The sequence below is a fragment of the Sciurus carolinensis genome, chromosome 2 (genome assembly GCF_902686445.1).
Source record: "Sciurus carolinensis chromosome 2, mSciCar1.2, whole genome shotgun sequence".
Taxonomy (NCBI): domain Eukaryota; kingdom Metazoa; phylum Chordata; class Mammalia; order Rodentia; family Sciuridae; genus Sciurus; species Sciurus carolinensis.
The window spans coordinates 121,768,970-121,796,336 of record NC_062214.1 but is presented as its reverse complement, the minus strand read 5'-3'; the positions used below and the strand labels follow the sequence as shown (position 1 = coordinate 121,796,336).

General features: G+C 36.6%; 1 protein-coding gene across 1 annotated transcript; it reads right to left on the bottom strand.

Moving 5' to 3' along the window:
• Positions 1-4,304: 4,304 nt before the first annotated feature.
• On the bottom strand, positions 4,305-5,252 carry LOC124977260 (olfactory receptor 4K14-like). Its single transcript, XM_047540698.1, has one exon. It carries the CDS (start codon positions 5,235-5,237, stop codon positions 4,305-4,307), a length of 933 nt encoding a protein of 310 aa, XP_047396654.1. The 5' UTR covers positions 5,238-5,252.
• Positions 5,253-27,367: the final 22,115 nt, after the last annotated feature.

Genomic DNA, 27,367 nt, shown 5'->3' with positions numbered 1-27,367 from the left:
AATCTTCTTCTGAATACCTGGAGCAGTTTATGTCATGAAAAGCATGGACAGTAAGTCCCCTCCTTCCAAGAATTCTGAATCCATCAGTGTTAGTGGCCTCTGATAAGCAGTTTAAGAACAATACAGATTTCTCATCCTCCTGTGTCAGTTCCTTGACCCTGTAGTAATTGACAGACTTAAGCTATGCATCTCTTCATTCCCTCTGAGATGCAAGTGATGAGATGCTCTCCTCTAGGTCTATGAATAGGGCCCTCAGAGCTCTATTGGGGTCTGTACAGGGACCACATTGTCTGTGAGCCAAAGACATCATGGCCAAGGTATTGGCTGTTGGACCATCAGCAACCTTAGCAATGTTTTCAAGTATGTGCTTCCTCTCATCAGCCTGCAGTGGTGAGTCAATACTGCAACCACATCCTTCCAGTCAGGATAAGCATTAAATTCAACTAAAGAAACTCATCCCTGAATCCACCAGGCTTTTCTGAAAGTTACCAAAGTTTTGCTTACACTGAGCTAGTCACTGAAAAGAGAACATGTACCCTGATGATTCCCATATCCGTGTTAGATATGAGCAAAAATATTCCCTTGAGTAAGTTAGGGTGCCACTTTGTTTCCTGACCTCAAATCCCATTGGAGATGAGATTGGTGGGATAGGCAGGGAGGGAAAATAGAGAGGAAGAGGCATCTGCCTTGGATGAGAAGGAGAAAGAGGAGGAGGCAGGCAGGAAGCTATTAGCTGACTCAGGGCACAGAGGATGTGACCCCATGTTAGTGCTATAGTCCCCATAGGGAAGAAAAAACACCAGAGGAAAGAAAAAAATCACTTATTCTACTACATAGAAATTCTATTTCTGAGAGCTGGGTATATAGCTCAGTTGGTAGAATGCTTGCCTTACAAGCACGAGGCCCTGGGTTCAATCCCCAGCATCGCAAAAAAAAAAAAAAAAAAAAGAAAGAAAGAAATTCTATTTCTGAAAGATATCCTGAAATTCGGAAGTCTTGTTAGGGTCCCGTTCCGACTAATTCCCAGAGAGTCAAAGTGAACACGCGGTAATGCAAATCACACAAGGAGGTTTTATTAAAGCAAGCTTGAGCCTGGACCGCAACCAGCCCCTCAGACCGATGCAATGGCTGGGGGTGGGGGGGAGGGGGAAGCGGCCCCGAGTGGCGAGAAAGCGCTCTATTTAAGAGCTTTTTCAGCATTCATACACAAGGACCTGTACATTATTGGTTAAAATTCAGATAGCTAAATATTTGGTCCTCTTTTGGTTTGGTCCCTCCACTTTATTTGAATCTTATTGGGTCCCTGCCAAAACTGAACGGTCCTGGAGGGAGCAAGGGAGGAGGGAAGGAGTGAATTATGAGGGAGAGGGGTCAGGGCTAGGTTCCCCTGTCCTTGATAGATGGGGTCTCCAGACAGCTGCACATTCCTCAGATAGATATCTCTGAACACCTTGATAAACCTGGGGCCCAGCACATCCCATTTGACCTGCATTGGCCCTCGAAGGCGCCGCTGAGGCTGCTGGATCCTCGGTGCTTGCACGCCCTTTTCCTGGGGGCCCAGTTCACGAAATAGCTTGTTTATACAAGAGGGCTGCACGGATGGCACCCCGTTCTCAACAGTCTCATTTAAGAATTTAATATGTAGGAGTGACTTACATTAAAATGCTTCAGGTAAATAATTTGATTTAATTTTTTTTAATATTCATGTTGAAGAAAAACATTGATATGTCACAGAGAATTGGAAGAAGAATTAGTCAATCTTTCAATGATTGCAGTTAAAGACAAGAAGGGACATTTCAGATTCCCTTATCTTCTCAGAGATTTCTCATTGACCAGGTCCACTAGCCATAAGCAGCAATGTATTTTTTTTTTTTTTGGTAACAAATTTTTTAAATTATTGTATCCCAGTGACATATTTCCAGAAATACAACCTGGTCCCTTTACAGAGTCTTCTCCCATAAGAAAATCCTTCCAAACAATCCTTAGTAGTAGTTACTGCTGCAAATGTTTGAGATCAGCAATTATCCAACAGTTTTTAATTCTGGTGGTAAATAAGGAGTCACTTGAGGCAGTTTACAGTAAAAATAATAGCTTTCTTGGATTGGTTTCTACAATTTAAACTCAAATGTCAATTGCAGAGCCATATTACTTGGGTTCTATTTTTGAGATGGAATCTCACTAAATTGTCCACGTTGGTCTTAAATTTGCAAGCCTCAGGCTTCCAGGTGGTTGGAATTACTGGTAGGCCACACTGAGGTTGGCTTGCTTGCATTTTAAAAAAACATCCACTGTATTATGATTCAAATTACCTCATTTAAAAGTGAGAAATGAATTTCACAAACACTTCTTCATATTGTAATTTCCTTTAATTTGCAATGTGTGACTTCCTATGAACTAACAAGGACAAGTTGTATACAAGAGTTCATAATTTTCAGAAAACAAACTTATGATTTCTTGCACTTGAGTTTCACTAACACATCCAACAGCTATGCGTATCAGCTTATACAACTCATTAAACCCTAGGATGTATGCATATAGACTGACAGTGCAATGATTTATATCCACCCTCAGGGATCTGGTCAAAGCAAGGTGGAGATTGGAGCAGAGATTAAAAATGGAGTATGAGTCACTGGATAGTTCTCCGAGGTCTGAAACACCTCATGTGATCAGATATTTAGGAACTTTCTATATGGATGTTCTTATGCTAAACGCACACACACTTACGCTCTCTCTCTCTCTGTGTGTGCGCATGTGTGTGTGTGTGTGTGTGTGTGTGTGTGTGTGTATGCATGTATATAAATCGACAGGACAGAATTCTAGGACATTTTGCAAAAATAAAGGAGTAAAGAATAATTTTTCTAACTGTAAGGCCTGGGTTAAGTTTCCCTAAGTACTCTTACATCATATCCTATGTATTCTTATCTTAGCAAACTTTATGACTGTGTACCTTCCTTTTTTAGTCATTAAAGTGAAAGCTCTGTGAGTCCGGGAATGTTATGTTCTTAAATACTCTATTTCTAATACTAGCTCAGTGCCTGAAATCCGAATTATAATAGGAACTTCAGAAATGCTTATTTATTGCATAACAAAATACTTACATAGTATTTGTTTTATTTTGATGATAAAAAATGGCACAGCTATTACAGAGAACAGTATGGAACTTCTTCAAGGAACTAAATAGAGTTATTGTATAATCTAGCTATTGTACTTCTAGATATATCATTACCCAAAGGTAATGATTTTGCCCACTTGTATTGCAGGATTATTCACAATAGTTAAGTTATGCAATCTACCTAGGTGCCCAAAGTGGATAAAGAAAACGTGGCATATATGCACAGTGGAATATTATTTAGCCCTCAGTAAGAATGAAATTCTGCTATTTGTAGTAAAATAGATGGAGCTGTAGGACATTACATTAAGGAAAATAAACCAGACACAGAAAGATAAATACTACACGTTCTCCCTCATATGTGGAAGTAAATAAATATATTTAAAAGGAGACCTGATTATAGAACATAAGATTATCAGTTTAGGATCCAGAGACATTTAAAATCAGTATAAGATGAATCTGTGGGATCCAAACACATACTTCCTATTAAATGATTCACCAAATAATAAAATCAACTCAGTAAAACATGCATTGTATATAAAGTACTACTTTGGGTGATGATGTATTAATATAATAAATCAATGCATATTAAATATAACATAATAGCTTGTCATTATACCATAAAATATTTTGCCATAAAAATGGATTTTCCCATGTTAAAATTAACTACTGAAATTGCATAACAGTGGCAAACATTCAATTTTTTTTAAATAAAAGAATAAAGTATACTACATACAAGCAAACAAATACTTTTAAAAATAGAGTCTTGAATTGGTGGGTATTTTCATCTTCTCCAGTTTCTAAAAATCAGGCAAAAGATTCACTGGGCACTTATTATTTAATCCCAGTTTATCTAGGCCCTGTAAAATTTTTAGTGTATTGGATACCCCCCTCTATGTTGTATTGGATAATGATTATAAAATTAAAACTAGTAAGATAAGTCTGGTTTTAACAAAAACAATTAAACATAGAGTTCGTTCCAAATGTAGATGAGGATATGTATGCATATATATATATGTACATTTTTACATACATGTATTTCTATATATATAAAATAAAGTCATAGAAGCAAATTTTGTTTAAATGAATTATCTATTACATGAAATGTTAACAATTATAAAAACATAAGATCAGAATCATTTGAGTCTTTATCCCCTGAATGAGTGGGACCTTTCGGTGCTATGGAAAGCAGGATTCAGTGAAAACTCACTTGTCGGTTCCACACTTTCTTCATGGCTGCTTTCATCTCTTTATTTCTCAATGTGTAGATAAAGGGGTTCAAGAGTGGAGTGAAAACCGTGTAAAATACAGACAGGAATTTGTCCACAGCAAACTCACTGAAGGGCCAGAGGTAAATGAAAATGCAGGGCCCAAAGAAGAGAGTGACCACCATGATGTGTGCAGAGCAAGTGGACAGAGCTTTGACTACGCCCCCTGCAGCACGCTTCCGGACACTGAGGAGGATGGTGGTGTAGGAGATCATGACCAGCAGGAAACAGCTGACGGAAATCAAGCCACTGTCTGAGATCATAAGTATACCCAAGACGTAGGTGTCCATGCAGGCAAGTTTGATCACCTGAGGAAGGTCACAGTGGAAGCTGTCCACCTCATTGGGGCCACAGTAAGGTAAATTTACAGTAAAGGCAATTTGACTGATGGAATGCAGAAATCCAATGACCCAGGAAATCAACACCAGCTTGATGCAAGTGTGCCGGCTCATCATCGTCATATAGTGCAAGGGTTTGCATATGGCCACGTATCTGTCATAGGCCATGGAAACCAGCAGCACCATCTCAGCCCCACCGGCAAAGTGGAAGAGAAAGATTTGAAACATACACCCTCCGAAGGAGATTATCTTTTTATCACTAAGGAAATCTCTAATCATCTTGGGGGTGGCAAATGAGGCCAGCCACATGTCCACAAAAGACAGGTTCCCCAGCAGGAAGTACATAGGGGAGGATTGCAAGTTGGGGGCAGAAATTACAGTAATCACAATGAGGAGGTTACCCAGAATAATGGCCACATACATTCCAGAGAAAAATATGAAGAAAAATTTTTGTAGATATTGTGAAGAGCAGAGCCCAAGCAACACAAATTCTGTCACCACAGAATAATTCTGCATGTCCATTGTCCCAGGTATCAGATTCTTCTGGATCTATATGTAAAATAGGAAAATCATGTCATTTGTATTAAGATGGGTAGACTATATAAAGGGGAGTCAGTCAGATATAGAAAGACAAATATTGCATGATCTTAGTAATATTCAGAATTTATAAAAGAGGAATTTATAGAAACAGAGTAAAATGGTATTTACCAGAGGTTGGGGGTGGGTGGGTGGCAAAAATTGGGGTAAAGGTGGTCAAAAGACTCAGAGTTTGAGTTAAACAGGGGGAATGAGTTAAAAAAGATGTATTATATATCATGGTGATTGTAACTAATAGAAATACTAATAGTTCAACAAATGGGCTAAGGAAATGAACAGACACTTCACAGAAGAAGATGTACAAGTAATCAACAGATATATGAAAAAATGTTCAACATCCCTAGTAATAAGGGAAATGCAAATCAAAACTACCCTAAGATTTCATCTCACCCCAATTAGAATGGCGATTATCAAGAATACAAGCAACAATAGGTGTTGGCGAGGATGTGGTGAAAAAGGAACACTCAGACATTGCTGGTGGGGTTGCAAATTAGTGCAGCCACTCTGGAAAGCAGTGTGGAGATTCCTCAGAAAGCTTGGAATGGAAACACCATTTGACCCAGCTATCCCACTCCTTGGCCTATACCCAAAGGACTTAAAATCAGCATACTACAGAGATACAGCCACATCAATGTTCATTGCTGCTCAATTCACCATAGCCAGATTGTGGAACCAACCTAGATGCCCTTCAGTTGATGAATGGATAAAGAAACTGTGGCATATATATACAATGGAATATTACTCCGCAATGAAGAATGATAAAATTATGGCATTTGTAGGCAAATGGATGAAATTGGAGAATATCATGCTAAGTGAGATAAGCCAATCTCAAAAAACTAAAGGACGAATGATCTCGCTGATAAGCGGATGAGGACATATAATGGGGGGTGGGAGGGGTTAGCATTAGGTTTATGGTTAGGTTTAGGGTTAGGGATAAGGAGAGCGGTAAGAATGAACGAAAGAAGGACTGTATAGAGGGAAAAGAGGGGTGGGAGGGGTGGGGGGAAGGAAAAAAATAAACATCATTGCCCTATGTAAACGTATGATTACACAAATGGTATGCCTTGACTCTATGTACAAATAGAGAAACAACATGTATCCCATTTGTATACAATAAAAAAAATAAAAAAAAGAAATACTAATAGTTGATTGTATATTCCAACGTTTCTGAGGCAGTAGATTTGAAATGTTTTACTATAAAACAGTGAGTTAATGCATGTTAAATAGTTTATATATTTCACAGTATTTCTATGAAAATATCATTTTGAGTACCATAAATATGTACAACTTTTTTCAATTAGGAAGGAAGGAAGGAAAGAAGAAAGGAAGGAAAGACAGAAGGGAAAGAGAGGGAGAGAGGGAATATGGAAGTTGAAGTGCCTGTTAGCTGACAGGCAAATGAAAATGATCAACGAGGTCTTATCTCATCATAACTGTAATATATAATCTCAGCATAATTGTAATATATAACACAAAATCTAAAAATTCAGTATTGGAAAACCATAAAAAACAGGTTCATACCGGCATATGTATTTGCCCTTTTCAGACTTCAGAGTTTCCTTTAGGAGTAGTTGGACATTTTGGAAGGCTTCAGCATAGGTGAGAACTGTAGGGACATCTTTTTTTTTCCTTTACCCCGTTGTCCTTTTTCCATGAGAAATATGGAAGGAATGAAGTTCAGAGTTTGAACCAAAAACTGTTAGGAGGATCAAGAATATGAATATTTTCTGAGTATTGTTATGTTTTGCTCATTAGTGTAGATATCATTGTCCAATGGGTAATTGTTTTCAACATCACACCTAAAAATCAAAATGAAAACTTAGTTTAAAAATATCATCATGTAAACGCAGAACATTACATACACATTATCATGTCTCTTCTTCTTCCTCTCTCTCCAGTCATACACAAAATAAAATTGAGCAAAGCATTTTGGTGGGTGGCTCTACACATATCTCCACCAACATATCTAATGTATCAAATCAGCATGTCTCTCTCCTGAAGCCAAAAGAAGCATATTTTAAAAGACAGAGATTCTTTTAAGATAAAAAAACTTATTCTGGATGTAAAAGCCTCTCAAGGTTGAGGTATGTTAAATACAGGATAGGTCTCCGATCTTTAATCAATGTGTATATGTTTGGTAATTTGATGGGAGTGTTACTATTGTGTTGTATGTGTTTTATAGAATGACATTTATTGTAGTCTCAGAAAATGTCTTTGAGGAAACTTTGATTTAATGATAATACAGTTACATAAAATTTCTTATTTTTTTTTTTTAGTTTCAAAAAGTAATACGCAATAAAATTTCAATCTAAAGTATTAATCTATGTCAACTGGGAGGATAGCCTCTAAATTGTAGACCCCTTATTCTATCCTGCTTTTACATCAACAACCCAGATAGGACATAATTAGCAGGTTTTCATATAACACAAGTGTGACAGGGTTCACTTATGGGCTATTTCAAAAGTCGAAAATATGGGCTGCAATCAAATTCCAGAGAGCAAGAACCAGAGAATGAGGCGGGGTGGTGAGAGAGAAAGAAGAAAGGGGAAAGAAGGTAGGTTGCTACTATCAAGCTAATAGTAGTCCATTAGTAATATATTTCTTTACAAGTGCCATTCTCTTTGTGATTATAATTATAATGAGAATGTAGCTTTTGTGACTTAAAAGTAAGGAAAACTTTTTAAAAAATTGTGGTCTCTTTTGTTGTGACATTTCTGATTAAATGCACCAGAAGGAAGATCTGGTTCAGGACAATTATTTTTTATTTCAATTAAAGTTCAGCTCAAGAAACTGCTTTCTAAAGAGCAATAAAGTTGAGGTTTCTCTTGTGTTAAAACTTCTTTCCTTTTTTTTGTGGTTTTTGTATCACTTTAATAAGTTATAATTTGTCTACTATAAAATTCACTCATTTGAAATGTAAAGGTGAATGAATTTTAGTGATTTTACTGAGTTGTATAATCATCTTAATGCTTTCTTTGGGATTTTGACAACTTCAATGCCTGCCAAGACTTCTAGCAACAGTCAGGTTGCTGTCTTCCTTTCTTAGTAACTTTATTTACAAGTTCACTCATTTAGATCAAATCTATATACCATCAATACATTTTTCCATTCCACTTACTTTACTGTAGAACTAATCAATAAAAGAGAAATAAATAATTGTTAACAATATCTCAGTCTACAAATCTTTATTGTTGTTCTGATCATTTTCTTTTATAAGTTGTGTTTGGGATTAAAAAGCCATTGATCAAATTTATTAATGAATTATTTTCATAAGTTATCTTTGAGAGAAATTTAGAATGACTTTCACTAAAAGAGATGTTTTTCAGGACATTTCTCAAGCACCAAAACATAAAATCTGTGCAATAATTTTATGGGATTTTCCATGAATAGACACGAGTGACTGACAAATTGATCATGGAATTAAAACAAATTTAGTTCTGATGTTCCAGATGAAGTAGGATGGGATGTATAAGTCTTATTAATAAAATTTTTATAGCTATAAACTAGACCTTCATTTTCCTAAGTGGAAGATATTGTATAAAGCTTTTTAGAAAGAACATTGAATAGAATTATTCATGAAAATTTTACAAAAATTGCAGAACTAGTCTTCATATGAGGTGGGTTGTGTGTGTGTGTGTGTGTGTGTGTGTGTGTTGACCTTTTATAAAACTGAAGAACCTGAAAAAATAGTTTTGTACGGTTTCTACAAGGAAACAAAGTGAATAATAGATGTAAATTACTCTAATAATGTGAAATGATGTAATAATAGAATTTTAAAATCTAAATGAATTAGTGTCTATTACATTTGTTTAAGTCACTCAAATAGGAATCATCTCAACCAGACTTTTTAAAAAATGAGAACTAAAATTCCTTTTGTTCCACTTGAACTTTCATAAACACATTGCATGAGAACACTTTGCAATACTTTTTTTATTGCAATTTCATGCTATACCTCTTCAGACTGGGATTTTACATCTGACACTAAAAGACTTGACACAATGCACATCATCACAAATTAAGAACACTTAGTAAGTTGGTTATTGTACCTTGACACCCACTTTAGTATGTGTTATATTCCACAGAGCTGTAATTTTTTAGCATTCCTTTCCTTTACGTGCCCATGAAATATTTCATATATAAATGTTAAATATAATGGAATATATTTTGGACTTTTATAAATATTAAGTGAATGAAAAATTAAAATGATTAAATGGAAGACTCAGGAAATAAATATAAAGGAGCTCCTACTTGCTATTAAGTTTAAAATGTTCTAATATTAGGTAAGGGTAATGGTTGTAAAGTTCTCTAAACTAAAAAATACTAAATTGTGCATGAAAATAAGTAAACTTTATGATAAATGAGTTACAACTAAATAATGCTCTTTTTAAAAATGGATGTTAAAATAAAGGTAATAAAATAGAGTACGAATTTCAGATAGCTATGATTCAAAAAGTCCTTTTCAAAGTTATTAAATTAATGTTAAATTCATAACAAAAACAGATTGAACTTATACATAAAATAATAGTATTTTTAAGTTAAAATACAAGTAAATAATATTGCAAAAATGTGACAATGATAAAATTTAATTTTGACTAACAAGTTATTATGACTTACCCCAATGACATAATGTAGAAAATAATAAATGAGTCTCATACCTTAAGACACATGTTCACACTCATGTCAAAGGCTCTTTACCAATCTGGAGGTAAGATGCTCAGTGCTGAAACTGAAGAGTACCCCATTTATATTTCATGTCTAGTGTAGATACTTCAATGGAGCTTCTGAAAACACATATATTTTTATGCCAGATATTATTTGATTGTAACTTTTTCCTGAGTCTTAAAAAATAATTTTGGGAGAGCATCATTTTAAGAAGCTAGAGAACTTCAGACTTCAGCTTTCTTTGGATTTATGATATAAATATGTTTATATGTATTTTTCCTCCCCAATCAAATAAAGAATACCTTAATGATGGATCATTCATGATCAATTGCCATAATGGAGGCTGGGGAATAAACCACTTTGGGGGTGGAAATTTGTGGCCATGAATCACATTCTTTTCCCCAGAGGCACTCGAGGAAAATTTTAAACTTTTGTCCTATTATATGAACATAATTGTAGTATTTTAATAATTTAAGAATAATGATACATGCCACTGTCAAGTTAATAAAGGAGAAAATATGTATTTCCTTTAAATAATCAACAGGTTCTGAAAATTTGCCTATCCTGCACATTATTTTATGTATTTTTGATCAAGCATAACACTGGAGAAAACTTATCCCTACTAAGAGAGTCAGAATTGAATGTGACAGAATATTTGCCATCTCTATATTTATATTGTCAGGTATCATAAAATCTCCTCATGTCTGGGTTACTCTGGACATCTGTTACAATTGAAAGCCTACTTACTTATCAAAATCATTGATGTTAATGCAGGCTTCTCTCTCCAATGGATCTTTGCTAATAACAAATATCCCAGGACATTCTGATTGAACCATCACCACATTTACAACCACTTGTGTGTTGCTCACTTCCCTATAGCATGGGTAAGCACAAACAAATTTATAAGGGATTTTACCACCAAGACAGCCTCTGAGTGAACCAAGAAGCCTCAAGTTCTACATTGACATCAGATTATCATTTTTCACTTCAAATGAGTCACAAATTCTAAGTTCAGTTAGATCAACTTAGATAAAACACACAGATGATAATTATTAAGTAAAGATTACAGAAACAGGCTACCAGCTTCCGTGCAATTTGTTTCTGAAATGTGGTTATCATGTGGGAACAGATATATAATATAAAGAATTACAGAGAAGTTTTTAACAGTCAGTTGAAGTGAATGCTTGATTTAGAGGTAGGGACCAACACTAAACGTATTGTTAATTTTATGTGTCAACTTGAAGATGCTTTTGGATGACACATTAAAACTGAACCTTCAGTAAAGTAACCTGCCCTTCATAATGCAGCTGAAGGCCAGGATGAAACAAGACCAGGATTCCCAAGCAGGAGGGGTCCTTCATCAGATCACCTTCAGATGTCATCTATACCGTCTGCTGTCCTGGGTCTCCATAGCTCACACTGCAGATTCTGGACTTGCCAGGTTGATTTTGCTTTTCTCTCTCTGTCTCTGACTCTGTCTGTTTGTCTGTCTGTCTCTCGTTCTACATATATGCAGGGTTGGGGTGTCCCGTGGGCATTGACTGCAGCATGTGCTTCACACATCTGATAGACTATACAATCCCAAGTCCCGTCTGCCAAAATGGAACTACATTTTTTTAAAAAAATCGACCTATTACAGAGTGTGCAAGAATTACAGACCACCACACTGACCGAGCCAGATTGGAAAAAATGGTCCTTCAATGAGCATGTCAGGCAAGCGACTAGGAGCAGACTAGTACCTCAAAGAACTCCCAGCACTTGAACTTTGGGAACACAGAGTTTATAAAGGCAAAAACCACAAGGACAGTTGAGTCAAATGTAGGTCATAAAGACCCTGCTGAGTCAGATAGTTTGATTAGATGAGAGAATTGTTTCAATTATACATTTCAGAGTCATTTTTGTTATACATCAGGGTCTTAGGGCTGTGGAAAGGTCCCACTGTACTGTAAACACAGATACATCCATCAGGAGGCCGAAAAGAAAACATTTTAAGCAAACATAAAACAGATTCAGGTTAGAACAAAATGGTGTTTGATTCTTTTACATTTCACACCCAAAATTCCAATGTGGCTATCTTAGTCTTGATGACAAAGAACTAATATCCTTAATGCAGAAAAGCATTTAGAAGTGAAAAAATAAAGAAAATCTGAACAGAAGAATAAACAAAGAACATAAGAAAATGATTTTTTGAAATAAAAAAATAATAGGGTAGCAAATTGAAAAGTTTACCTCATTAAATATCAAGCAAAATAACAAGGGATACTTTATTTCACATGCCAAATTGAGGGTAAGTACATCAAACTTTTGTTCAGGTATGATTAAAAATAATTTAGTAGGAGGGATCCAAGATGGTGGACTAGAGGGAGGCTGCATTCCTTGTTGCTCCATAACTCCGGTTTCAAGCAGAGGATATCTGTTTCTTGGTAAGGCAGTTTTTGCTGCTTATCGATTCCCTGCTGTTTACCCCATTTGTCTGCTATGATCACCTGTAGTCTGCCAGCATATCAACGTGTTTTTTTGAGTGCAGATTGCTCACTGTCAGGCGCCTATCACCTGCCATTTGCCTGCCTCCCGCCTGTCCATCGCCTGCCTTACACCTATCCATCACCCAATGCACGAGGTTCACCTCCCGATCGTCTGACAACAGTCAGCAAACTGATGGCCAACCGCCAGTGGAGCACCAGCTGCCTGCTGTTGCCTGGAAGTTCTCTGTCACAGTACCTGCAGGTTTGATTACACGTGGCTGCTGCCATTTTGAGACAACAGCCAGGCCCGTAGGACCCCTGGACAGACTGACTGAGCCCCGTCTCCAGGATCCCTCAGCCTGACTGATCACTCCCTGCCTCTGGGGCCCTCACATCGACTGACTGCTCCCTGCCGCCAGGACCCCCAGACCAACTGACTGTGCCCTATCACTGGGACCACAGACTGACTGATTGCACCGGGCCTCCAGGATCCCACAACCACACCAAACACACCGGACCTCCAGGACCCCTGCCTGACCAACTGCATCCCCCCTCCAGGACCTCCAGCTGACCACGTCCACACCCTGAGCTGCAGTTCCCCATTTGCCAACACAATTCGAAGCCAGAGCGGCCATCTTGGATAATCCTGGAAGCTGTAGCTCCGATCATTAGGTGGGACAAATCCCATCCTGAGACGCCTACTGGAGTCTTGAAGCTCATTGTCAGGTACCTCTCATGCATCAGGCTTCGAACTCTGGGAGGTTTCATTACTATATGACTGATATACTGTAGTTTTCTTTTTTCTCCTTATAGAAAAAATATGTTTTTATTTCTTTACTTTTCTTGCTCTCTTTTTCTTTTGTTTACCTGTTCCCTCAGAGTCTCTTTCTCCCTTTTTTGCATGCTAACATCCAATTTCTTTTAATTACACTCTCACCCTTTCTATTATCTAGAACTTCTGTATAATCTTTTCTTATCCCATTAATAGTCACATTCTACATCCCTCTACATCCTCTTTGTCCTCCATTTGAAACTGCAGACCTTATTGCAAATCTGTTTGTTTTACTGAAGATAATATTTGAACTCATTCTGTTTTATGACAATTTTGTTACTATCCTCATAGGGGCTATTTGGTCTAGGATTGCATAGTGTCTGAATTGGGCACTGCTAATATTGATCTCCCCTTAAAGAAAGCATTCTGGAAACCTATAGGGCCATTATAAGCCTATAGGGGGAAATCTGCAATACCCCAGATCTGCACTGCTAGAGGGGAAGATACATGAACAACATGAAAAAACAAGGAAGAAAATGATCCAAACAAATCTAGATTCTATATTAATAGAATCCAATGACAGTATGTTAGAAGAAATGTCAGAAAAGGACTTCAGATTATACATGATTAAGATGATTCGTGAAGCAAAGGATGAGATAAGAGAGCAAATGCAGGCAATGAATGATAATACCAATAAGCTGAAAGAGCACCTGTAGGAAGCAAAAGATCATTTCAACAAAGAGATAGAGATTCTCAAAAAAAATCAAACGGAAATCCTTGAAATGAAGAAAACAATAAACCAAATAAAAAACTCAATGGAAAGCATCACCAAAAGACTAGACCACTTGGAAGACAGAACCTCAGACAATGAAGACAAAATATTTAATCTTGAAAATAAAGTTGCCCAAACAGAGAAGATGGTAAGAAATCATGAACAGAACCTCCAAGAACTATGGGACATCATGAAAAGACAAAATTTAAGAATTATTGGGATTGAGGAAGGCACAGAGATACAAACCAAAGGAATGAACAACCTATTCAATGAAATAATATCAGAAAATTTCCCAAGCCTGAAGAATGAAATGGAAAATCAAATAAAAGAGGCTTACAGAATACCAAATGCACAAAATCACAACAGGTCCACACCAAGGCACATTATAATGAAAATGTCTAACATTCAAAATAAAGATAGGATTTTGAAGGCCGCGAGAGAAAAGCATCAGATTACATATAGGGGGAGACCAATACGGATAGCAGCCGACTTCTCAACCCAGACTCTAAAAGCTAGAAGGGCCAGGAACAACATATTTCAAGCTCTGAAAGAACATGGTTGCCAACCAAGAATCCTATACCCAGCAAAACTAACCTTCAGATTTGAAGATGAAATAAAATCCTTCCATGATAAACAAAAGTTAAAAGAATTTACAAATAGAAAGCCTGTGCTACAGAATGTTCTCAGCAAAATATTCCATGAGGAAGAAATGAAAAACAACAATGGAGGTCAGCAAAGGGAGGAACTACCTTAGAGAAAAACCACTCAAAGGAGAAACCAAGCCAACTTAAAAACCAAAAATAAGCCAAATGACTGGGAATACAAATCATATCTCGATAATAACCCTGAACATTAATGGCCTAAACTCATCAATCAAAAGACATACACTGGCAGAATGGATCAAAAAGAAAGACCCAACAATATGCTCCCTGCAAGAGACTCATCTCATAGAAAAAGACATCCACAGACTAAAGGTGAAAGGATGGGAAAAAACCTACCACGCACATGGACTCAGTAAAAAAGCAGGGGTTTCCATCCTTATAACAGATAAAGTGGACTTCAAGCCAAAGTTAGTCAGAAGGGATAAAGAAGGACATTTCACACTGCTTAAGGAAACCATAAATCAGGGAGACATAACGATAGTAAATATTTATGCCCCAAACAATGGTGCATCCCTGTACATCAAACAAATCCTTCTCAATTTCAGGAATCACATAGACCACAACACAATAATTCTGGGTGACTTTAACACACCGCTGTCACCACTAGATAGATCTTCCAAACAAAAATCAAACAAAGAAACCATAGAACTCAACACAATAAACAACCTAGACTTAATAGACATATATAGAATATTCCATCCATCAACGAGCGGATTCACTTTCTTCTCAGCAGCACATGGAACCTTCTTGAAAATAGACCATATGTTATGCCACAAAGCAGCCCTTAGGAAATGCAAAAAAATAGAGATACTGCCTTGTGTTCTATCAGATCATAATGGACTGAGAGTAGAAATTAATGACAAAATAAAAAACAGAAATTACTCCAACACCTGAAGACTAAATAATATGCTATTGAATGAAACATGGATAACAGGAAACATCAGGGAGGAGATAAAAAATTTCTTAGAGGTCAATGAGAATTACGATACAACATATCAAAATCTCTGAGACACTATGAAAGCAGTACTAAGAGGAAAATTCATTGCATGGAGCGCATTCCAGAAAAGAATGAAAAGTCAACAACTAAATGACCTAACATTACAGCTCAAAGCCCTAGAAAAAGAAGAACAGAATAACAGCAAAAGTAGTAGAAGACAGAAAATAATTAAAATCAGAGCTGAAAGTCAATGAAATTGAAAGAAAAGAAACAATTCAAAAAATTGACAAAACAAAAAGTTGGTTCTTTGAGAAAGTAAACAAAATAGACAAACCGTTAGCCACACTAACAAAGAGAAGGAGAGAGAAAACTCAAATTACTAAAATTCGTGATGAAAAAGGAAATATCACGACAGACACCGTTGAGATACATAACATAATTAGAAACTATTTTGAAAATCTGTATTCCAACAAAATAGAATCTACCGAAGACATTGACAAATTTCTAGAGACATATGCTTCTCCCACACTGTACCAGGAGGCATACACAATTTAAACAGATCAATATCAAGCAATGAAATAGAAGAAGCCATTAAAACCTACTGTCCAAGAAAAGCCCAGGACCAGACGAATTCTCAGCCGAGTTCTACAAGACCTTCAAAGAAGATCTCATTCCAATACTTCTCAAAGTATTCCAGGAAAAAGAAAAAGAGGGTACCCTACCAAACTCATTCTATGAAGCTAATATCACTCTTATACCCAAACCAGGCAAAGACACATCAAGGAAAGAAAATTTTAGACCAATATTCTTGATGAATATAGATGCAAAGATCCTTAACAAAATATTGGCAAACCGTATCCAAAAGCATATTAAGAAAATCGTGCACCACAATCAAGTGTGGTTCATCCCTGGAATGCAAGGATGGTTTAACATCCGTAAATCAATAAACATAATCCATCATGTCAATAGACTTAAGGATAAGAATCATATGGTTATTTCACTTGACACAGAAAAAGTGTTTGACAAAATACAACACCCCTTCATGCTCAAAACACTAGAAAAAATAGGGATAGTAGGAACATACCTGAACATTGTAAAGGCTATTTATGCTAAGCCCATGGCCAACATCATTCTTAATGGAGAAAAACTGAAACCATTTCCTTTAAAAACAGGAACAAGACAGGGATGTCCTCTTTCACCACTTCTATTCAACATTGTCCTCGAAACTCTAGCCAGAGCAATTAGGCAAACTAAAGAAATTAAAGGTATATGAATAGGAAAAGAGGAACTTAAGCTGTCACTATTTGCTGATGACATGATTCTATATTTAGAGGATCCAAAAAACTCCTCCAGAAAACTTCTAGACCTCATCAATGAATTCAGCAAAATAGCAGGCTATTAAATCAACATGCATAAATCTAAAGCATTTTTATACGCAAGAGATGAAACATCTGAAAGGGAAATGAGGAAAACAACTCCATTTGAAATAGTCCTCAAAAAAAAAAAAAATAAAACACTTGGGCATCAATCTAACCAAAGAGGTAAAAGATCTCTACAATGAAAACTACAAAACATTGAAGAAAGAAATTGAGGAAGACCTTAGAAGATGGAAAGATCTCCCATGTTCTTGGCTAGGCAGAATTAATATTGTAAAAATGGCCATACTACCAAAAGTGCTATACAGATTCAATGCAATTCCAATTAAAATCCCAATGATGTACCTTACAGAAATAGAGCAAGAATCATGAAATTCATCTGGAAGAATACGAAAACCAGAATAGCTAAAACAATCCTGAGCAGGAAGAATGAAGCAGGGGGTATTGCAATACCAGAACTTCAACTCTACTACAAAGCAATAGTAACAAAAACAGCATGGTATTGGCACCAAAATAGACAGGTTGATCAATGGTACAGAATAGAGGACACGGTCACAAACCCAAATAAATACAATTTTCTCATTCTAGACAAAGGGGCCAAAAATATGCAATGGAGAAAAGACAGCCTCTTCAACAAATGGTGCTGGGAAAACTGGAAATCCATATGCAACAGAATGAAATTAAACCCCTATCTCTCACCCTGCACAAAAATCAACTCACAATGGATCAAGGACCTCGAAATCAGACCAGAGACCCTGCATCTTATAGAAGAAAAAGTAGTTCCAAATCTTCACCTTGTTGGCTTAGGATCAGACTTCCTTAACAGGACTCCCATAGCACAAGAAATAAAAGCAAGAATCAACAACTGGGATAGATTCAAACTAAATAGCTTTCTCTCAGCAAAGGAAACTATCAGCAATGTGAAGAGAGAGCCTACAGAGTGGGAGAATATCTTTGCCACTCATACTTCAGATAGAGCACTAATTTCCAGAATATATAAAGAACTCAAAAAACTCTACACCAAGAATACAAATAACCCAATCAACAAATGGGCTAAGGATATGAACAGACGCTTCACACAAGAAGATCTACAAGCAATCAACAAACATATGAAAAAATGTTCACCATCTTTAGTAATAAGAGAAATGCAAATCAAAACTACCCTAAGATTCCATCTCACCCCAATTAGAATGGCGATTATCAAGAATACAAGAAACAATAGGTGTTGGCAAGGATGTGGGGAAAAAGGTACACTCATACATTGCTGGTGGGGTTGCAAATTAGTGCAGTCACTCTGGAAAGCAGTGTGGAGATTCCTTAGAAATCTTGGAATGAATCCACCATTTGACCCAGCTATCCCACTCCTTGGCCTATACCCAAAGGACTTAAAATCAGCATACTACAGAGATACAGCCACATCAATGTTCATAGCTGCTTAATTCACAATAGTCAGACTGTGGAACCAACCTAGATGCCCTTCAGTTGATGAATGGATAAAGAAACTGTGGTATATATATACAATGGAATATTACTCAGCCATAAAGAATGATAAAATTATGGCATTTGCAGGCAAATGGATGAAATTGGAGAATATCATGCTAAGTGAGATAAGCCAATCTCAAAAATCCAAAAGGCAAGTAATCTTGCTGATAAGCGGATGATGACATATAATGGGGGGTGGGAGGGGGGCAAGAATGGAGGAAGGAGGGACTGTATAGAGGGAAATGAGGGGTGGGAGGGGTAGGGAAGAAGGAAAAAATAACAGAATGAATCAAACATCATTACCCTATGTAAATGTACTAGTACACAAATGGTATGCTGTTACTCCATGTACAAACAGAAACAACATGTATCCCATTTGTTTACAATAAAAGTAAATTAAAACTAAAAAAAAACAATTAGTAAAGGTAGCAATAAATACTTGACAAATGCAAACTATTGAGTGTTTATTCTATTCCAGTGCTATGCTGTTTATTTTTTTCAATTAATATTCACAGAAATCTAATGAAACAAGCATACTAAGTCCCCTTCACAGGTTAGGAAACTTGAGACTTAAAGAGTTCATGTGTTCAATTTTCCATAGCAGAGTTCTAACGCAGGCATTTAGACTCTAGAATCCATATTCCCAAACTGAAGAATGCTTCTTTCTGTTTGTAAGATGGAGCATAAATTGCTAAGACTTTAATAGATACTTGGAAAAGATGGACCTTGTTGCTTGAAAATGCACTTATATCTTTTTCTTTCTTTTTCTGTACCAGGGATTGAACTGCGGGGTGCTTAAGCATGGAGCCTTATCCCAGACCTGTTATTTATTTGTATTTTGAGACAGGGACTCACTACATTGCTGAGGGCTTGGGATAGTGCTGAGGCTGGTTTCGAACTTTAGATCTTCCTGTCTCAACTTTACTGGGATTACAGGTAGGCACAACCACACCAGGCTATCCTTAGGTCTGAACTGCATCATTTCTATGTTAAAGATGTTTATTATGAAGTTATTGATTAATACATAAAAATTTTAAGCAATTTAAATTTTCTAGAGTGGTTAAAAATCTTGGGTGTGATATAAGATAATAAGAAATGAAAAATAATGCTATCAAGAAACATTTCAATATTTAAGAAAGGGTCCAGAGTATGTTGTTAAGTCAAAAAAGAAAAAAGAAAGAAAGAAAGAAAGAAAGAAAGAAAGAAAGAAAGAAATAACAGCAAGCTATAAAAACAGTACAAATTTTTAGAATGTAGCAGTGAATGGAACAAATTAGAATCACTTTCCTCACAGTGCTTACATTCTAGTAGAAAACAGAAACAAATACAAATAAATGTATCTTTTATGATAAATGCTTAGGGTACAACAATCAAGCAGGGTAAAGGATATTAAGAATGTAATAAGAGTGATTGCAGTTTGAGATTTAATTTTTCTTTTAAACAAATTATTCTTTTAATTTTGCAATTGTGTGGGTTACATTGTGATAATTCAACAGAGATACAATGTGTAAAGATCAGCTATAGTTAAGTTCTTCCATCTCTTTAAGCATTAAAAATTAATTAAAATGTAACATTATATGTATATTAAACATGAGATATGGTGTGACATTTCAATGTCACATCACATAATGTCACATATACAAAAAATAGACCTCATGGAGAAGATAAATTTTCATCAAACATTCAAAGTAGGAATGGAATCAACTATATCTCTACCAGGGGAAGGAAAAACAGAACAGGCCCTGTGTTCAGGTGAGTGATGCCTAATATGTTCAAAGATCCCATGTGGCTGAACCGGGGCAAACAAGTGGAAAGAAATTGGAGATGAAGTCGAATAAGTAATGGTGGGGGGCAGAAAATGAAAGCTCTGTAAGAGAATCAGTACCTTGTCTTCTCTTCCGAGGTGAAATGGTGAGGATTTGGGGAGCTCTGAGTAGAAGAGGGCTTACAGTAGGATGTGACTTTGAAGAACAGCTTTGAAAGCTCTGCTGGAAAAGGCCAGGGTGGAAGATAGAAAACCAGACTGGTGGCATGTTGACTAATTCAGGCCGTCAGTACAACAGCTGGCACTAGAAGGGAACACTGCAGGTGAAATAGTGGCCAGTCTCCAAATGTACTTGGACATTGGAGGCAAAAGGATTTCCTGATCATTATGGGTGTTATGGTTTGATTGTCAGGTGTCACCCAGAAATGCTCATGTTAGAAAGTGAAGCACGCTCACAGGTAAAATGATTAGATTATAACAGATGTAACCTAACTGGTGGATTAATCCATTTAATGGATTCATAATTGGAATGGATTACAGGGTGGTAACTGAGGCATGGATGAAGAACGTGGGTCAATGGGGCTGTGCCCTGGGGAATTATATATATTGTCCTTTGCTCCTCTCTCTCTCTTTCTCTCTTTCTCTCTCTCTCTGCTTCCTTTTGTTTATATAAGGTGCTTTGGTCACAGTGACAAAAAACTAACACAGAATTCTAGATTGTACACATAGATTTAGTAATTGTTATTATGTAGCAGATTTTGTCAGATCCCATCTTATCTCTTCAGCACTGTCTTATCTTTTTGGACTACTGAGTTTATAAGCAAGGGGAAATAATATATTTCTTTAGGAGCAAAAGTGAAGATTTCATTCAGTCACTTCTACTTGGAAAAAAAAATCTGTTTGGTATAAATATGCTATTAAAATTTGGTAATATCATCACAATGAAATTTCATAAGGAAACCTTAGATGTTAAGAAACTAAAGTCACATTTAAAGCATGTCAAAGTGTATTCAAGTCAATTATTTATTTTACTCCACACTGTTGCATTTACAGTGAGGACATCTCTCTTGTATGTGTATGACACATGGAATAGCAATGCCTCCTGTAATTTAGAATTCCATTACATTTCTCAGGTTTTCACATTGGGTTCAAACTATGGAAAATGTAAAAAGATATAATAGATGTCTGTTGAAAGAGACATGCTGACCCTATTTGAATATTTGGAATATTTGTATCATTAACTTCTTGTTTTTGTCTTATGCATTGCCTAGGGACTCCAACAAAATAGAAACTAGTAATAGGAGAATTTCACTTTGGTTTTAAGCTTTTTCAGTTCTAAGTTCAACATAGGCTGACAGTGTCTGTTGCTACATTTAATCACATTGTGGAAGTTTCCCTCTACTTTCTGTTCAGTGTTTTATTTTTAAATTTGAAATGGGTCATTGAAGTTCATCGAGTTGTTTTGGGGCATTGGTTTGATGGTTATGGGTGGTTAATTTATTCTGTTAGTGTGATGAATTATAGTGATAGGTCCTTAAATGTTCAATCAGATCAGGTGTGCTATATTTTATATATTTAATTTGTTAAGATTTTCATTATAACATTTTTCTCTATGTTCAAGTAGTATTCATATCTTGTTAGATTTTCATTTCCTTATTAAATTGAACACTAGGTTTATTCTGTACTACTACAACTCTTTGTGACATGTGTCTTTTCTCTCTAGGAGAATTTGCATTGTGTCATTCTCTAAAGAGTTTGGAAAACTTCTTTGTATTAAAGAGATTGTAACAGTGGTCCACTTTATACTTTGAATATATCCCTTGCTATTGTGCCACGTCGACCTGTTTTTAAAATGGACCTGTTTCCTTCTCTCTGCTCCTCCCCAATCTTTCCCCCTCCCTAATCTCAGGGAAAACAGGATTGCCTTTCTTCCCCATCCTAGGGGGAGTTATCTATCCCTGAGAACACACCCATCATAGGAACCAAGTAATCCAACAAAGCTGGTTCTGGCAAACTTCAAATGCCTGGCAAATATCTTCTGCTAATTTTCCTGATCAGCTTGCTAATTTTCCTCATGACAAACTTGTTCAATTTGCTATTGTAACCTCATTTATTTTCCCACAGATCATACATGCTCAGTCAATAGCTGGGGCAGTGACAGTATTCACTAATGGCTCCAGTTCAGCAAAAGCAGGTTTTTATAGCCTTGCTCATACTGAGGTGGTGCAAACTTCATATACTTCTGCACAATGAGCAGAAATTCAAACTCTCATTTGTGCCTTATTTCATTTTGCTAATGAACCAGTTCATATCTATGGTAACAGTGCTTATATAGTAGGAGTTGCTGTGCATTTTGAAACAGTAACTATTGGACATGCTCAGTGAGAGGAGCCATTTCATGACTGGGTGTGGTGGCACTCACTTATAATCCCAGTGGCTCAGGAAGCTGAGGCAGGAAGGAGGATCTCGATTTCAAAGCCAGCCTCAGCAAAAGTGAGGCTCTAAGCAACTCAGTGAGACCCTATCTCTAAATAGAATACAAAATGGGACTGGGAGGTGGCTCAGTGGTCACTCCCCCTAAAAAAAGAGTTATTTCATTTATTTCATGTTGTTATCGGAGATGGGGGTCCGCGGAGAGTGAGGACGAACGATGTCTCTCAGTAAACAGACATCGGAGACCAGGCTTGTAGGGCACAGATCTAATTCTACTTAGGATTGTACAAGACACATCTAGGCACATTATCCAATCAGGTTAAGATGCTTGTTAAAATGTAACAGAACCAACTTATAGGTAAGCTATACGTCATACTAATGTAAACAAACCAAGCATCCCTAAGTGATTCTGTCCGGCGACAAGTCTGAGACAAAGGACTGGGGGAAGGCAAGCTCCAGCACACAGCACGAGGCGAGGCAGCACCGGGAACTCACACTGCAGCTTGCTGTGATGCCTGCTGAGTGAGGCTTTCCCTCAGCTGGTAGCTCAGCCTCAGTAACTGCAAAGGCCTACAATCCATGGTGAGTCTTTACCATTTCCTCAGTTTCTCCATCCAGATTGTTTGGTTTATTTAGACCATGGTGTCAGTAACTGCTGACAAATAAGCTTGGGGAATGTCCCCTATATTTCTCCCTTCTTTACTAATTGAAGCAAGCAGGGTCTTTGCAAATACTTGTGATTTGGCATGGTAAGCAAGTCACTTAGAAAGAAGATTGAATATACAACGAAACCCACAAATGCATTAGAGTATGACAGTTATAAGTATGAACACAGTTACAAAAAGTTGCTTTAACCAAGACATGTCTGGTAACCAAGAAGTCAGCCAATCTAGCAGGTCTATGTTTCCAGGTACTTGATGAATGTTATTAACAATATCTTTTAAATGACTTAGTTCTTTGGAAATAGAATTACTATTATCAGTTAAATTGAAACAACACATATTATTAAGTTCCTTACAGCTCTTATGGTGTAACAGCAACAAATAATCAGTGGCAGCTCTATTATCAAGAATAGCTTGACAATGCTGCCTTTGTTCCTCATTAAGCATTGCAATAGCCATAGAGGTATGATTACACAGGCTAATTTCATAACTCCTTTATATGCCTCTACAGCCAGTGAGGGAATTCCTACTAAAGAAAATGTTAATGCATCATACTCTGCCTTAGATAACAAAGTTACAGAGTCATCACAATTTTTGTCAAGAGGAATGGCTTGCTTATTGATTCTCTGAGAGGGATGGTGTCCTAAAAGATCACAAGATGAGGGTAGAAGTACAGTAAGTCTGTTAAGACAACAACGTGTACCATGTGACATATTAGCTAGAATATAATTAAATGTGCAAGCTCCACAGGAAAAGAACCAGCCAGAAGGCAAAGGAGCATGTGCATACACATACCTAACTGGTTCAGTAGAACTACAATTAAAAGAAGGACTTCCTACATCTCTATATTTCCCAATACAATTTCGAATTTCAGAACATGTATCTGTTTGATTAAAGGCCACTGTGGGAGTCAGGAATTCCATAGCACTAGAGGGTTTTCTAATTGAAGGCATACCCAATTATAGCATTCTTTATAGGAAATAGTCTTGTTGAAGGCTGAAAACATTGTCATATTCCTTATCTCTAGGACAGGGCAACAAATGGGTAAAAGGCAAGATCCTAGCACCATGCTCATATGTGTATCTTGATGGATACAAATATCAGAGGAATTAACAATTTCTGCCAAACAAACCCAAATACTATAATGAGTACGATAGGTCAAAGTAGAAGATGATAGGGTAGAGGCATGAGCATTGGAATTAGCAGTGATAATAGCAAACATTAAAAGGAATATGTCCCTGGCCCTGGATTGGCCTCCGGCGACATCTGCTCTGCTTGATGCATCAGATTCTTCGTATCTCCCCACATTATGGCATGATATCTTCTGAAGCGTGGTCATCTTGATCATCGTATTGGTCCTGGTGTGGATCGAGTATCTTCACCCTCAATCTTCAATTGCACCATCTGTCTTGTTGGTGGTGTCATCTGCTTTTGCTATTGTGGCTGGTCTGACATTTCTTGCTGGTACCCAGATGGGCGATGTTGCTGATTCTAGAAAGACACAAGCAAAACCTAGACCTTGGATTGAAAGAGGATGAGGGCCTTTTCATTCATTTGTCAAGGGATCTTTCCATCTAACCAATGGCAATGGTGATGGAGATGATAGAAGTGATCCCCAGTCTTTATAGGCAGGGGATATTCCATGCAAATCGAAAGTTAAAAAATTTAAGGTAAATGAGGAAGATGTTAATATTTCTCCAGGGAAGGATGAGTTCCCCCTTTCCTTTTGTATTTGAGTTTTCAAAGAATAATTTGCACGTTCTATGATTGCCTGTCCTTGTGGCTTATGAGGAATACCAGTAAGATGATGAATGTTTCATGATTCACAAAATTATTTAAATTGAGAACTAACAAAACATGTCCCATTATCTGTCTTCAAGGACCAAGGTATTCCCATTATCAAGAATGCTTGTTTCAATGCCTGAATGGCATGTTTTGTTTTTTTCACCACTTAAAGCAGTAGCATAAGTGTAACTTGATTATGTATCTATAATTACATGAACAAATTTTAATTTCCCAAAAGAAGGTATATGAGTGACATCCATTTGCCATAACTTATTTGGCTGTAGACCTCTAGGATTTACACCTTGAGACTGAAGAGGTTCTAAAGGTAACAAGGGTGCACATTTAGCACATGTCTGGATCAAATATTTGCATGAGGAAATAGTTAGATCTGGATACAAATGATGTAGAGACTGAGCAGACATGTGAAATCTAGCATGTAGCTCTTTTGCTTGTTGAATTGGAGAAGAATCTATGTACATTATTGATTTATCAATAGTTTCATTGCCTTTAGTTAAAGGTCCTGGTAAGTTAGTATGAGATCTTATAGGTTGAATAAACCAAGGAGTAGTTCAATTATCTATTAGAAGCTTTAATGTGTCTGTCACTTGATCTAGCAGGCACAATGAAGGTCTAAAAGTAGAGTATGGAAGAATTTCCGCTACTTGAGTTGCATGAGCACTGTCAGAAAAGAGACTGAAAGGTTCCAGGCAAACTTCAAAAGCCTTAATTATTGCTAATAACTCTCCTAATTGTGGCGATCCATTAAAGTTTTCCTTTATTATTCTTTGTTTTTTTGTAGGTGATATGATTAATATCCCCCAACAAGTTCTATTTGCATCAGTAAAAATTACTGTGGCTTCTGGCAAGGGTTTAGACTGAGGAAAAACTTGTTGAGTATAAATAGGTAAAGTGTTCAAAGTTTGAAGAAGTTTGTCTTTAGGCAAAAATATCTATCTCTCCAGTAAATCCTTCCATTAATATTTGACAATTTCAATTGTTAGCTAGTAATGAAGCAAATTGGTCATGTGAGAAAGGAAGAATTATAGTATCAGGTTCTCATCCATATTGAGAACATATTATATTTTGTAATTTTTGAGCTAAGAGTAACAGTGTATCCACCCATGAGTGTATTTTAGATAATTTACTTATAGCCAAATGTAGCCAATATAAAGGTTCTGGTTGATAAATTAACCCTGTAGGAGTAAATCTTGTAGATAGGACTATACCCAGAAGTGGTCTGAGGGGATCATATCATCCTAAGATCAATGATTGAATTTGCTTATTTATCAATTTTATAGTCTCCTCAGATTCTTCAGTCATAATTCTACTGCTATTAGGATCAGATGAGACTTCCAAAAGCGTAAATAATGGTTGTAATTCATTTGTAGTGATTGGCAAGGCTGTACGAATCCAATTAATGTTTCCACATAATTGCTGTAATTCAGCCAAAGAATAAGAGTTTGCAATCTGTAACTGCGGCGCTAGAGGGCGCACTTTTTCTGACAAAACATACCCCAGAAATGAATAAGGTGGCACCTTTTGAACTTTATTAGAAGCAATAGTAAGGCCCAAATCTAATAAATTTTGATGTGGTTGGTTAAATAATTTATTTAATATATCTGCATATTGATGGTTTATTAGGATATCATCCATAAAATGGATTATGTAGCATAACCCTGTAATGGCCTTGTTGCATGTGCCACATAATGCTGACACATTATAGGGCTGTTTTTCATCCCTTGAGGTAAAACTGTCCATTGAAATCTCTTTGAGGGCAGCCTATGATTAACTGTGGGAACAGTAAATGCAAAACATAGTTTATCTTCCAGATGCAGGGGAATCTAAAAGAAACAGTCTTTGATATCTATTATTATAATATGACAATTTTTTGGTATACAGGATGGATGTGGCAGTCCTGGCTGTAAAGTTCCCATTTTTTTCATGTGAGCATTAATGGTTCTCAAATCATGTAATAATCTCCATTTTATTTTTAGCTCTTTTTTGAATAATGAATATAGGAGTATTGTGAGGACTAACAGAAGGTTCAATATGATCAGCTTTCAATTGTTCTTCAACTAATAAATTTAAATGATTGAGCTTTTCCTGAGTTAATGGCCACTGTTGTTCTATTTCTTTCTGTTTGTTGTTCACATTGATCTATATATGCAGATCTATATATCCAGAGTAAAAATTGTCCTCCAGGCAAACAGGCACTCGTTAATTGCACCCAGTCAAAAGGACAGTTTAAATCTAAACTAACTTGTTCTATCATCTGATCAAAG